Raw genomic sequence first — 15,000 nt, 5'->3', positions numbered from 1 at the left:
TGTCCAATTCCCTTAAGATGCTGGTGCCCTTCAAGCTGGCCACCTCTGGCCAGGACCAAAGGGAACCGAAAGAGAAGAAAGTCAACATCTTGGTACCTCTGTCGGGACGCTATGACATCTTTGTGCGCTTCATGGCCAACTTTGAACGAGTCTGTCTGATCCCCAACCAGAATGTCAAGCTGCTGATCCTGCTTTTCAGCACAGACAACAACACAGAGCGGGTCAAGCAGGTGGAGCTGATGCGGGAGTATCACATGAAGTATCCCCGGGCCGAGATGGAGATAAAACCTGTCACCGGCTCCTTCTCCAGGGCTCTGGCTTTGGAAGTGGGTTCCTTGCACTTCTCTAACGATTCACTGCTCTTCTACTGTGACGTGGATCTGCTCTTCACCAGTGACTTTCTCAAGCGTTGTCGGACCAATACAGCCCTGGGGGAGCAAACCTACTTCCCCATCATCTTCAGCCAGTATGACCCAAAGGTGGTGTACGCTGGGAAGGTCCCTAGTAACAACCACTACGTCTTTACGTCCAAGACAGGTCTGTGGAGAAACTACGGCTTTGGGATTGTCTGTGTTTACAAGGGAGACTTGGTTCGAGCTGGAGGCTTTGATACCTCTATACAGGGGTGGGGATTGGAGGATGTGGACCTTTTTAATAAATTTGTCCAGTCAGGGATCAAGTTGTTCAGAAGCACAGACACAGGGATAGTGCATGTTCATCACCCCGTCATATGTGACCCCAACCTGGAGGCAAAGCAATATAAGATGTGCCTGGGCTCCAAAGCCTCGTCGCACGGCTCCACCCAGCAGCTGGCTGAGCTCTGGCTGGAGAAGAATGACCATGGCTTCAGAAGACTGGCCAGCAATAACGGCTCAGTTAGGACAGCGTGAGAAAAGCCGGGCTACAGACTATCATAAACTGAAAACTGAACCCGGTCTGTGCTCACTGCGTGGTGTTTTCACTACCTAATTTATTTTTTACTGAAATGAAAGATTTCACATGGATATATTTTGAAAATATGTCTACAGAAACGCCATGATAAACAATTCTTAGAGACCATCTGGGAAGTTCATGTTTTGATTAATGATCGGATGAATATCGACCAAAATTCTTTTGTGAGCCTGATTACAGCAGAGGCCAGAGGCTCCTTGTTACATTTTATCTGTCAGGACAGTGGGAGAAGTGCAGACAGGGGCTATTAATGTGTACCTCAATGAAGTACACCCTCGTGGTCATTAAATATACCATTTGTCCTGTGTGCAGAAAACAGACTGGTGTCCAGCAGCGCTCCAAACTGAACTCAACTTTTGATTGTGAATGTTTACAAAAGACTGATTGTCAACATTTCATCAATGGAAAAACTCCAATCACAGCTATCCCAATGATTACTAATTTCATTAGATATTTTAATTTACAGTGGTTTTCTTTTCCATTTGCTTTTATGGTTTTGGTAATATGACACAACACTGTTTTTGTATTTTTCTTTATTATTATTTTCTGTGAACCCAACTGCTGGATTTTATATCTGCAATTCATCTTTTGCTGTCTAATTTATTGAATTTGCAGGCTCCATTTTCTACTCTCTGACTCTTGAAATATGTATATTGGAAAGATTGTATAACCATGTCAGTTGTGGGATGATATTTTTTTTTTTTTCTTTTTTTAACTCATTATCACCAAAGAGTTCTGCTTTAGGTATCATGTTGTGTGCGTGCGTGCGTGCGTGTGTGTGTTTTGTAGGCACAAACATGAAACTGACTGTATTATTGAGAGAACACAAAAGCTTGATCTATCCCAGGCCTTTCTGATGGGTAAAGTGGGAACAAGTCTGGCCTGTATTCCAGTGGGTTGAAATGGGAGCAGCACTCTGGTCGGCCAGCTCAAGTCCCACGTTTCTTTTTATAAATGACTTTATTTTATGTTAATATAGAAAGTGTTGTGGCTGGTCCCAGTCTACAGAGGTGTGGCTGCAATGCTGACCTTATTGAGCTATGATGTGAAATCCCACATTGTCTGGTCCTTTTGTTACAGGTTTGAGGGCAGAACATTTCCTCATTGGCAGGCCTGAATCGCTGTCCTGCTCCTGCCTGTGTTGCGCACGGGCAGGTACTGTACGTTGTAGCACTCCGTCGGATTAATGCTCCTCTTTTAGCATTACAATATGAATGGCTGATTTTAAGACTGTTGTAACAGGATGAATGACTGTGTTGTCATAATAGTATTTTTTAATTTTTTTTTTCTTTCCAACTCTGTCCAACTGGGCAAGGTTTTCTATTTAAAAATAAATAAAATGGGGGGAAAGGTTCAAAATCTGCTGCTTTTGTGGTATTTTCCTCAGTCTGCCAGGATGATGTCACTACAGAAGCAACAGGTAAAATGCATGAGTCACCTTAACTGTTTAGCAACATCCATGGAGACACCGTGAAACAGAGGTCTTCAAGCAGGGTACCTGGTGGGTCTTTAAAGTATTTTAAAAAGTCTTACATTAATATTCCAAAAATAAGGCCTTAAAACTATCAAATTTCATTTACAAAGGTATTCACTTTTTTCTTGTCCTTGGTGGGATTAAAAAAAATACCGTAACATCATAAATAAATATTTTCCGGGATAAAACAATCACTTAAGGAATTGGCATTTACATTGGCTTATTATAAAAATATCTTATATTGCAAAGTGGAACTGGTTGTAACCACTCCTACCGCACTAGTTTCATTTTTTAATGTTCTATTTATTTTGTCTATTAGTTTCATAGTATAGGAGTTCTAAATACAACTATTTTATTCATTTTATGTTTTCATTTTCAGGTAACTTTGTAAATAAATATTTTCTTGGGCTTTGAATCCATATGGATTAGCCATTATATGGCCATGAAGTTGTGAATGACATTTTATCCCAGGTGGTAGAGATGCACCGATTGACCGGCCGGTGACCGGAATTGGCCGATTTTCACGTCATCGGCCATGACCGGCGACTTGCCGGTCAGTCTGACATTTGCCGATTTTATGCCAGTCAAATGCACTCGGGCGCTGCATCATTAACATTGCGCAACATCAGCACGTGCATATGCAGGGTTTCCGCTATATGCATGTAGCAGCGGCGCACTGCCGCTCAATCAGCTGTTGATGAAATGTCATAAAGTCGTTATTATACACGGCTCTGCAGAGCAGTCTGCTCTACTGAACTCTGGCGAACGGTCAGCCGCGCTCTCTCTCCCCTCTGAGGCTGAAAAACTGGAACATGAAATCCGCACTCACGCAGGTCTGTGAAATATGACCGCTACAGTTTATTGGAAAATAGCGTTGGTCACCCTGACTTTGATGAATTTACTGTTTATCAGACCCCAGATGAGACAAGAAGCGTTAACGTTAGCAAACGCTGTGGTCCCTCTGCCTCTGACACCCCGCTGGCCACTGTAGGAGATGCTGTGTTAAAAACAAAACAAAAATTAATAAAAAGAGACGCTGTATTCCTCCGACACGCTGTATTAACGTTACTGTTTAAAACGCCTTCCAGGTTAGTGGGGATGCATGTGTGTGTTTTGAGAAATATCTTTATACTGCATTAAGGCTATATTTATTTAATTTTTATTTGTTATTTATATATTATTGTTATGCCATTACCTGTTTTCCCTCTTTTCATACATACAGAAGTTTAGTTTAGTAAATATATCAACATTTTTTTGTTGGATATTGGATGTGAAAAGAAGGAAATGGTTCTTCCGTAACATTGCACTTTAAATGTGTGTTAATTTCCCACACCAGGAGTAATTTATAGTTCTATTTTATAGCGATCGATTATCTGTTCAAAAAATGTTCTATGTTCTTTTCAAAATGTAAAATTTTCTATTAAAGAAAAGATAGAAAATAAATATTTGTGTGTGCTGTAAAGTGGTTAGAAAAAATTTAATCGGAATCGGCTAAAATCGGTATCGGCTGGTCAAACTCAATGAAAAATCGGAATCGGCCTAGAAAATTGTAATTAGTGCATCTCTACCAGGTGGTATTAAAAAGGTCTTAAAAAAATCTTAAATTTAACTTGGAGAATCCTGGGTGTCCCCTGAGGGTTTGGGGCCAGGAGAAGAGCCCACTCTGTCTGGTTAGTAATCCAGTCTTGGAGACATTCCTATGCTTGCATTATGCTCCATCCATGGAAAGAATCATTTCATAACAGGCTCTAAATGCAGAGACTAACCCAGTAATTGAGATTGTGCAAATAATAACATATCAACAACAATCAATTTCACTACATCCTGAAGGAAAGTTTAAAGCAGCTGAGTTGAAGTTCATTTGTGGTTCTATGATCTCTGATCACTGTCCAGAAGCTCCTGCAGGGACAATAAAACAGGGCCTCCAAAGCAAATGTTGGGATAAGTCAATACTCTGTCTTAACAGCTCTGCAGTAGACACAAAGCAGACAGGATCAGTGTCTCAACGGCATTAACTGACGTTAACAAATGTCTATAAAGATATATATCTACATAGATATGAGAGCCAGGTTTGGATGTGTTTCATGCTTATATGTAGTTATTGCTATAAACCTCAAAACCTAGCCCTGGTATTGGTAGTTTTTTTTTTGTCTACTCATTAACATATGTGCAGCAAAAATATTGAAAACACCTGTCTGGCACAGTGTCAACAACAAACTAAAATGCTGTTTCACAAAGACTATTTATTACAGGACTGCTGTAATACATAAAATTACAATGTAGAGCGCCTTCTGTTTTCCTGCTCACTTTAGAGTATTAACAGTATCACTGTGGGAAAACCAGGCAAGGATAATAACTATTATTTCATTTTAATTTGATAAAACACATTTATGCATTGTTAACAAAGCAATCTCCCCTCAAGGTGTTTACTAGCTGCTCAGTTTATTTAGTATGTATGCATACTTGAAATAAATGAAATGATTACTGTAAACAACTGGTGACGTTATGATCAGCTCTGTGAACATTTTAGCATCACAACCACTACTGAGATGTGATTTCGAATTAAGCAAACCAATAACAATGTTCTCATTCTGCTGAATACACAGTACACATATCATCACACACACACATACACACACGAGGTGTGTACACACAGTAGCCTATACAGGGCTGTTTAGCCATGCCTTGGCATAGTTTTTAAAGGCACACATGGAAACAGCAGGGCCCCTGTGACATTTCACCTCCTGTACCATACATGCTGTGTGAGGACAGCGTAACAGTTCCTCTACTGGGCCCCAGTTTACTGCACTCTGTAGACAGTGGTGGAGACTCTCATCAACAGGAAGGGTAGCACCACCACAGTGTAAAAAATCTACACTACATGTTTAGTATTCAACTTTTTTTTTTTAGATACATTTTTTATTAGCACCATTTATCATTCAGACATACAGAACAAACTCCACAATGTATGACAGTCAGTGTCAAATGGCACATACAACAGAAAAACACAAACTGCACAAAAAGAAAAAACCTCTGCTGCTGTGCTTTTCCATAGATTGATAGTTGATGATTTGTTCTTACTCTAGAGAGCTCAAGCATAACTATGTCTAGAAAATACGCTAACCACTGTTTTATACAAAGCGAGTGGGGGGGGGGAGCCAGCGTTGAGCTATCATTTTCTTGGTTGCAGTTGAGCCGGCTAGCCAAATCTTCCTCTGTCTCTCGAGCAGGTGTAATTTAGAGTCATCATTAAGTAACAGAACAATCAGATCAGTAGGAATTGGACATCCTATCACATCAGATAGTATTGTATTGTTTTATGCCAGAACTCACACTCCCAGACCATATTCAGGAAAGTTCCAGTTTGTTCAGTTTGACAGAACGTCCAGTAGCGAGTGGGAATGGCTTTTGAAACTTATCTCTTCTGAGGAGTCCAATATACAGACATTAAGTGTGTATTGTGCCATATTGGGGTATTCATGTGCCACTTATTGGTGTAGCGCAGGTGCTCCTCCACCTGTTTAAAGTTGGCCAATGTGTTGGTGATAATGGGGCCATAAGTTACATAAGTACACTTTTTTGGACTAACACCTGCAAAGACCAGGTCTTGCAGTCTTCAGTGTTGGGGAGTAACGGAATACATGTGTTACGTATTCAGAATACAAATTATGAGTAACTGTATTCCATTACAGTTACAATTTAAATAGTTGCTATTTAGAATACAGTTACATTGTTGAAATCAATGGATTATATGACGATACTTCTCTGTTTCACGAGTTTATTCGCTCTCTAAATAAATTAAGGCAACTCCATGCATTTCCCAGAAGCCCCAATATGAAAATGAAAAAATTAGCTATTTGCGTGATCAAAGTATAAAGTTTCTTTCAGAAATTTATTAGTGGGGGTAAGGGGAACATTGAACTTATAAAATTCACACGGGAAACTATGTTCATTTTAACAACAGCAATCCTGGACCGCAGTGATGCCAGCAGCACAGTCCACCTAGCCAGATCCCTTTGAACATTACTTAATATAGTTTCATAGTTGTCCTGGACCACTTGCTGTAGTGATGCATGTATGATGATTCAATTCAATTACATTTTATTTATTGTATCAAATCATAACAAGAGTTATCTCGAGACACTTTACAGATAGAGTAGGTCTGGACCACACTCTATAATTTACAAAGCCCCAATAATTACAGTAATTCCCTCAAGAGCAAGCATTAGCAGTAGCTATTGCGACAGTGGCCAGGAAAAACTCCCTTTTAGGAAGACACCTCGGCAGACCCAGACTCTTGGTAGGCGGTGTTTGCCGGTGCCAGTTGGGGGTGTGATGAACAGTGGCGTAATAGTCACAATAGAGATAATGGAACAGTGACTTCAATGGTAGTCGTAGTAGTTCATGTCATAGGGCACAGCAGGGCGTTACGGGGTGTAGTGTGGCACAGCAGAGCATCAGTGGATGCAGTGGACGTGGCAGGACGCAGCAGGACGCAGCCGGACACTGCAGGGAATCGCAGAGCGTAGCAGGGTGTAGCAGGTCCACAGCAACAACTGCACCCAAGACCCAGTCTTGGTACCACCCTAATCCAAGGCAAAAAATGCACAAATATGTTGTGTGAGTTGGTATTGTACCACCTCATGGCTTGGGCTAACGGTTCAAGAAAGATCACAAATAGCATGGGGGAGAGCGGGCATTCCTGTCGAGAGCCCTGCTCGATGGGAAACCTCTGAGAATGCAAGCCACTGGTTGAGACTATGGCTGTGGGATTCGCATATAAAGTACGCACCATGTCAATGAATTTGGTCACCAAACCAAAATTACTTGCCACAAGTAGTTCCACTCTGGGCGGTCAAAAGCCTTTTCCGCATCCACTGATAAAACTGCTGCCGTTGTTGGAAGGTTTCTGGCTTCTTCTATTATGTGAAATAATCTGCGTACATTGTCTGCAGCGCGATGCTTTGGTATAAAACCTGATTGGTCGGGGTGGACTAGCTTCTCAATAAAGCGTTCTAAGCAGAGTGCCAAGACTTTGGAATAGAGCTTAATATCAGTCCCAATGAGGCTGATGGGCCTTTTTTCACTAGGAGCACAGTGGCCCCCAACTGAAAAGTTTAGGGGCGGAACCAGAATATTTAGGGGCACACACCGTAAATCAACATGCTAACCAAATATTTATTATTATTATTTAATTTATAAAATTTCCACTGTATTACTAATAAATTACAGAAATTACAATGTGCTGTTTCAAATTCAGTGTCACTTTTGAAGATTCAACATAGAAGGCACCATTGCTGTCATGACAGTAAACAAAATATTTAAAAAAATATACCAGCTCTAGTCTACAATTACAATGAATTCAACTTAAAATTAAACATGCATTGTTTAGGCTTGTTTAGGCTACCCTTAGGACTGGGTACCTTTCGTATCTGAACCAATATCGGTACCGATACCTGAAATTCTGTTCCGGTACCCAACGGTAGAATATGTTACACTCTAAAGAAATTAAACAAAAATAAAAATCCTACAACCTATTAAATTGAATAATTATTAATTTCTTACTCACTGTAACTTTCATTCTTGTATTTTGTATATTATTATATTTTAGCCTGTTTTATTTTCATCATGACCGTTTTGAATTGCTCTTTAATGTTTCATGTAAAGCACTTTGAATTGCCTTGTTGCTGAAAGGTGCTGTAGAAATAAAGTTGCCTTGCCTTCATACCTCAGCCTGTCAGTCAGTCACCAGTGCATAGAAACCACTTTGCCTGCTGTTTGTTTCAGAGGAAGTGTAACATCAACAGCACCGCGACCGCTTTCGCCTCACCATTAATATCATATCGCAGCAAACGCTGTCTGCATGAAGTTTTTAAAAACTGTAACCATACTTGCAACCACTTTATTGGCATTGCCGGGACTTCAACAAAACTGCAGAGCCGACGTAGTTTGCATCGTCTGCACCTCTGCGTTTGTGTGCTAGTGTGTGTGTTTGTGTTAGAGTCTGCTCTCTGTCAACTTTCAGAGAAGACAGATAAGCTTGCGCTCAGGTAACGACATTGCACTCAGGTACCGACATTTCGACATTTAACGTGTAAAAAAAAAGGGGGCAAATTTCCTGGTCGGACTGGATGTAAAATTCAATCGCACGCTCAAATTTTGGTCGCAAAGTGCGACCATTTGGTCGCAGTCTGGAGCCCTGTAATTCCTCTAACGTAATAGGTTGACCCAGTTCTTCTGCCTCCTCTGGGTCAAAAAGAGGCAGATTTAGCTCTTTTAGGAACTCCTGGCACTGGGTCGGATCTGGATAGCATAAGGACTCATACAACTTTGAATAAAAGGATTGGAAAGTGGCGTTGATATCTTTAGGATTCGTTGAGATACCTCGGTCTGTGCAGATGCTGTTGATAGTAGCTCTGGACTTGCTTTATCCTAATTTCAGAGCCAGCAATTTGCTTGGTTTGGAACCATTGAAATAATAATTTTGCCTCACTCTGTGCATTATGAATTCAGCTCTCCTTCTTAGCAAATCATTTAGCTCTGCTCGGCTTGTGACTAAAAGAGTATGTGTAGATTTAGAAAAACACATCTTTCTAGAGATTTACAACATTCTTCCAACTCCGCAATCCTTGCATCTCTTATTCTCTTCAAATTGACCGCAAAGGAATCTTCCTAAATCTTAATAAATCCTTTAGTTGCTGGCCAAATGAATGTCGGGTCTGAAACAGAGTCAGTATTGATTGCTATAAACTCAGCCAGTTTGGCTCTAAACTCTGCATCAAAAGCTGTGTTCTGAAGAAGGGAGTTATTAAATTGCCACCTTCTAGATCTTTCTCCTAAGATATCACAATGGAATGCGGTTATCAGCGCATTGTGATCAGACAGAATGCTGGTTCTATTGCTATCGTGTGGGAAAATTGCTTTAAAGGGGTGATAGAATGCAAAACCGATTTTACCCTGTCATAGTTGAATAACGACAGTTCGGTGGGTAAATAGGACATACATAGAAGCTCAAAATCCCATTGATGCCCCTTTACTACAAAATATCATATTTTGAAACTGCCGCTGAAAACGGGCGAATCTCAACAAAGCTGGAAGTTGACGTCAACCTCCCAAAAACCGGAACCTTTGTCAGCCCATGGGTGTATTAAGAGAACGGTCACGCCCCAACATTTACATAGGCTACACAACTGACCTGAGATCAGGTAGTCTTCTGAATCTAGCTAGGTCACGCAGATCTCTGCTATTCCATTACAAAATTCACTTCTGAAACTTTTTTATGCGAGAAATCAACTATGTAAAGCTCAAATATGGGCCGCTTTACAAAAATGGATGGCTAATTGCAAATTTTGTCCGACTGTGTGTCGGAGTTCAGCGCCGGTGCTGCCTGTGTAGCTGCCTAGCCGCCCGGCCTGCCTTCCTTCACAGCCTGCTGTGAGGTACTTCGAGCTCCGTCACGACTGGCAGCCCACAGCACTCCATACCTGCGCAAAGTCACCGTCTCTTGGGCTAATGACAACCAAATGCCCCTGCCCTGACAGAGCTCCAGGGCCTGCAACTCCCCTCTTCCTGCTAGCTAAATGCCCGGTGTATGTGAGTGAGAGCGCAGTCAGCGAGCTTGTTACGCCAGCAATCTCTTACCACAGGTTTCAGTTAATCTTTTAATGTGTGTAATTAGAATGTGTTGAGTTATTTAAACAAACGATTGGGGAAATAAGCGCCGCTTGTCCGCGAGTCTCATTGATTGATTGTGCATCCGCCATACATCTGTAAGATTGTGGGATTCCACAATTGCTCTAAACATGTCTGATGTGTGTTTTTGGGCCTTTGTGTGGTTGCCCCCTGATCTATCCTGATTTAAATCTAGCACTGCATTCATGTCTCCCCCATTGGTTAGACGCAGGAAAAAGCTTACGTCATATGTAGACGGTGCATATACCGTTATTTTCCTACTCCTTATTGTGGTGCAATATGAGATATCCTGCCTGATAGATCTTTACTATTTTTATCTACGGTGAGTGTGCATTTCCGCGACAGTAACACAATGGAGCCCTTGGTTTTGGTGTCGTCACTAGATGAAGCAGCAATCTTGTAGTATTTATTTTGTAGGCAATTTACATCTCTTTTACGTAAATGTGACTCTTGTATAAGCGCTACATCTATATTCTTTCTTCTTAAGTAGTCCAGGAATTTAGCTTGTTTGATCGGCCTGTTTAGCCCCCTGATGTTAACTGAAAGGATTGAAAGTTCAGCCATCTTCAAAATAAACAAGCATACATGTTTCGTGTACCCTACTCGCTGATAAATTTGTAGCAAAGGGTGATCTGAGCAAGGTGTGATAAAAACATAAAAAATAAAATTAAGACCCCATCCCCTATCTGTAAGATACATGCATCAAACGCAGCACGCGTAAACTCCAGCCCACAATTACCCCTCCTGTTTAATGTCACAGGTACGTTGAAACAGGTTTTATAAACTTCTTATGCTAAACATGAACGGTGATACAAAAACCCTAGAACTAGGTCTCAGCCAGTATTTATCATGTACTTTCAGTCTGGTTAGATGTTAGATGTTAGCAAAACATAGACTATAAACTGAATAGCCAGCATTCATCATGTTCTTACAGTCTGGTTAAATGTTCTTTTAAAGCTTGGCTCCAAAACTTACATACAGTGTCTTGGTACAGTGTCTACTTGGTACAGTAGCCCAGATACAGCTAGTACACAAGCCGCTGGATCCACCAGCCTCAGCCCCGCCGCCGGCTCCAGCACCACACGCGAAGTCCCCCCACCATCCTCTGGCTCCGTCGTCGGCAACAGGCCCCGGTGCAGAGCGGCCCATGTGGATGTCGCGTTGCCCTCCATATCCAACTCCCAACAGAAAACGCCCGCATCTGTGGCTGTAGTGAAGGTGAACTCTCTCCCTCTGTGGGTCATTTCTCAGATGGCCGGGTAGATAAGCGAGTCTGAGATGCCTTCAGCATGTAGCTGGTGTTGTGCCCCTTCAAGCTCCCGATGCTGCTGGATCATGAATCGGATCACATACCATAATTTCCTGCATCCCAGGCTCTGCCCCGATGTGCGAGGCATTAATTTCCGATAGCGCTCTCTTCACTGCGTTGCAGACTACTGATTCAAGCACACTTGCTTTTCCAAGACCAAGACCAGTCTCGAGTACTACAACACTGGTGGCCGGTGAGAGGAATGGAGGTGAATAGCTGGATAGAATGAAAATAATAATTTAACCAGTGCTCTTTGGTGGATTATGTATTTGCCGAATCACAGGAGATGCTTGGACAGATTCAGAAAGGATGGTAAATATAATTTAATCAGTACATCTGATCAGTAAGAAATGTCAATGATCAATTCTATAACATCACAATAAATATAAAAAAAAAACTCAAAGCACTTTTACATAGTACAGGAACCATTCACCATTACACATTCATACACTGTGGCCAAGGCCACCTGCTCATCAGATAAACATTCACACACATTTACACTCCAATGCACAGCATCGGCGTCAACTCGGGGTTCAGTGTCTTGCCCAAGGACACTTTGACATGGGACTGCAGGGCCAGGGATCAAAACACCAACCTTCCTATTGGCAGACAACCACTCTATCACAGCTGCCCTATGGTGATAATATTACTTCCAAGGCCTGAAGAGTGAACATTTGCATCTGGCCTTTCAGTCAGCTGGAGTGCCAGTGCCATTCAATAAGGTGACTCTTTTTCTGTGTGCCGATCTGACGGCCACATTCTGCTTTATGATGAATCATGCACAAGTTGAAGGAGCTAACGGGATTTCATTTCACTTAAACTATGCATGGTACAGTTTCATGTGACAGATAAAATGGATTGATTAATTGATAATCTTTTGTTAAAGTAAACAAAAATCAAATACAGTAGGGCTGTTCCTGGACCAAGCAGACACACACACAGCTAGCAGGGCCCGTCAAACTGGGCAGTCCAGTCTTTATGTGCTGTCCAGCCACACAATGTTTTCATTAGGTGTAATGCTGCCGTGCCCTTGGGGCAAACAATTTGGGGGCTTCCTGTCAGGAAGTGTGTGTGTTTGAGTCTATTGCCGAGTGAGAAGTTAACCTTATCTTGAACCAATCTTTTGAAACATGCCCTCCACACACTCCTGTACCTCAGGTACAGGAGTCTACAGCTCATCACATACTGTATGTTGCCAGTGAATATTTCCCAATACTGATCTCAGCCCCACGCTGCTGCCTCTGCCAACTCCTGTCATTTGGGAGCCACATGGACCTGGCACGAAGTGGTCTGAGAGAAGGCTCGGTCTGAGAGACGGCTCGGTCTGGGAGACAGCCCAGTCTGGGAGACGGCCCGGTCTGGGCTGGGAGACGGCCCAGTCTGGGAGATCTGAGTGTCAATCACTGCTCATGCACACACATTCATTCTCCCTTGTGGAAGGAGGGGCTTAGGAGACCGTTTTGGGCTTTAGCAGAAAGGGAGGAGGGACTGAGAAGTTGTTGATGTTCAAATTTTTTGGCTAAGTCCTGGATCTTCGCAATCCTACCTACAGTACCTTTAAAACAAGGGGAATATTTCAACAGGTTTCAGCTTTTAAGAAATGAGTGTCTGTATCGTGAAACAAGAAAGAAAAAGGCAGGTCACTGCGACAAAATGAAACTTGAGTTATACTAAAATGAGACTTTACAAATTCAGTTACCTACAAAATGAAAAACGGAATGGATAAAGTGGAGCTATAGTACCTTCTCTTCTCCTTCTAACTTTGTCATTGCAGACATCCATATCATCTTCATTATGAAAAGCAGCCGTACATGCCGGTATACACACACACACACACACACACACACACACACACACACACACACACACACACACACACACACACACACACACACACACACACACACACAAACACAGGCCAAATCTCCTTGAGACATTGAACTAAAAGCAACTGTGGTGAACAAGAGAGGCATTGTCCTGCTCTGAGAGGGGGTGTTTATTTCATAACCCAACCAAACAGCCTCTGATCCCCTCACTGTAAGTCTGACTGCAGATTTTAAAGTTGTTGTTCACTACAACATTCTGCACACAAAGGATTTCATAGGAACATATTTATTGCATTTGTTGTGTTGTGTTTAAACTAATATCATTTAGATTGATATGATGATGCTATTGGCCTCTCAGTGTGTGAGTGTGTTGTGTTTTAGATTTTTAACCCAGACAAGTTGACTTCACATGATTTTAAAAAAGTACTTCAGCTTTCTGGAGGGCTCCTAAGAAGCCATGTGCTGTGGAGAACCATGCACACACATTTATATATATATTATGGCATGCCGTTTAGGAAATTATTAAAATATATATATATATAAATATATATATATATATATATATATATATATAAAGTTTGAATATATTGAATGAAAGTCTGAATATATTGAATGAACCTTGAATATATTGAATGAAAGTCTGAATATTTTGAATAAACCTTGAATATATTGAATGAACGTTGAATATATTGAATGAAGGCCTGAATATATTGAATGAAAGTCTGAATATATTGAATGAATGTCTGAATATACTGCATGAAAGTTGAAATGGAATCTGACGTCGTTGTCTGCCACCATCTTGTGTTTTCGTTGTGATTAATCCTAACCGAAGTGTGAATCAACGAGTAAACGTCTCGTCTCAGGTCATCACGTCTCATAACTTCTTGTCTCAACTGTCTTTTGTTTTCATTTGAGTGAAGACATCTCATACTGAAGTCAGAACCTTTAAGATAGGCACCATGACGCCTTAGTTACTGTTAGTGCTGTTATAGTCCTAGACTCGGGGGATTCCTTCCTTTGACACACTGAGCTGCTCTCTCCTCTCCTTTCTATTCTGTTACTATTACTTTACTATTACTATTACTATTTGTGTGCAGCCCATCCCAGAAATGCTTGTTACTAATCCTAGCTTCTGGGGGTTTCAGCTGTTTTGAGCGTTGGCACAAGACCTGGCGTCTGACCCTGCACGCCCTGATGTGCGCTGCTGAACCCGCACTCCCCCAACCGCGACACCGCCCCAAGGCCTGGGGTCGTTTCTTCCCAGGGGGTTTTCCTCCCTGCACGCTTGCTTGGGGATACTGGAATTGTTGAATTGTTGGGGCTGTAATTATGAGTGTGGTCTGACCACTCTATCTGTAGTGTCTCGAATAACATGTGACTATAATAATTGATTGAATTGAATTAATGGCAGCATCTCTGGACCAAAGCTGCCAATTAAAAGGAAGAAATATTGAAATATTTGTTTATTTTTTGATGATGAGTGAATCAGAAAGAAATCTAGTCTCTTCATTGCTTAATTTTGAGCAATGAAGAGATTATTAACACACTGGCGAATGCATGTATGGGCCAAAACACTGGTAACCGTATCCACGTTTATTCACTTTTCATCATGTAAGACCGAATGAAAGGAACCTCTTTGGTCAGGCAGGTCCCTTTCATCAGGCTAATGTCAACATGCCTTTCATTCAATATCTTCAGACTTTCATTCAATATAGTCAAGATTCATTAAATATATTCATACTTTCATT

General features: G+C 41.5%; 1 protein-coding gene across 1 annotated transcript in view; it reads left to right on the top strand.

Annotated features, from left to right (window-relative positions):
- The window catches only part of chsy1 (chondroitin sulfate synthase 1), a 103,745-nt gene extending 101,433 nt beyond the window's left edge, over window positions 1-2,312 (top strand). Inside the window, exon 3 of the mRNA XM_039795210.1 lies at window positions 1-2,312. This exon is cut by the window's left edge and continues 703 nt beyond it. Coding sequence (XP_039651144.1) covers window positions 1-890 — 890 coding nt within the window. The 3' untranslated portion in view covers window positions 891-2,312.
- Window positions 2,313-15,000: the final 12,688 nt, after the last annotated feature.

Source organism: Perca fluviatilis, chromosome 3 (assembly GCF_010015445.1).
Source record: "Perca fluviatilis chromosome 3, GENO_Pfluv_1.0, whole genome shotgun sequence".
NCBI classification, from domain to species: Eukaryota; Metazoa; Chordata; class Actinopteri; order Perciformes; family Percidae; genus Perca; species Perca fluviatilis.
This window is presented reverse-complemented; position numbering and strand designations above follow the sequence as displayed.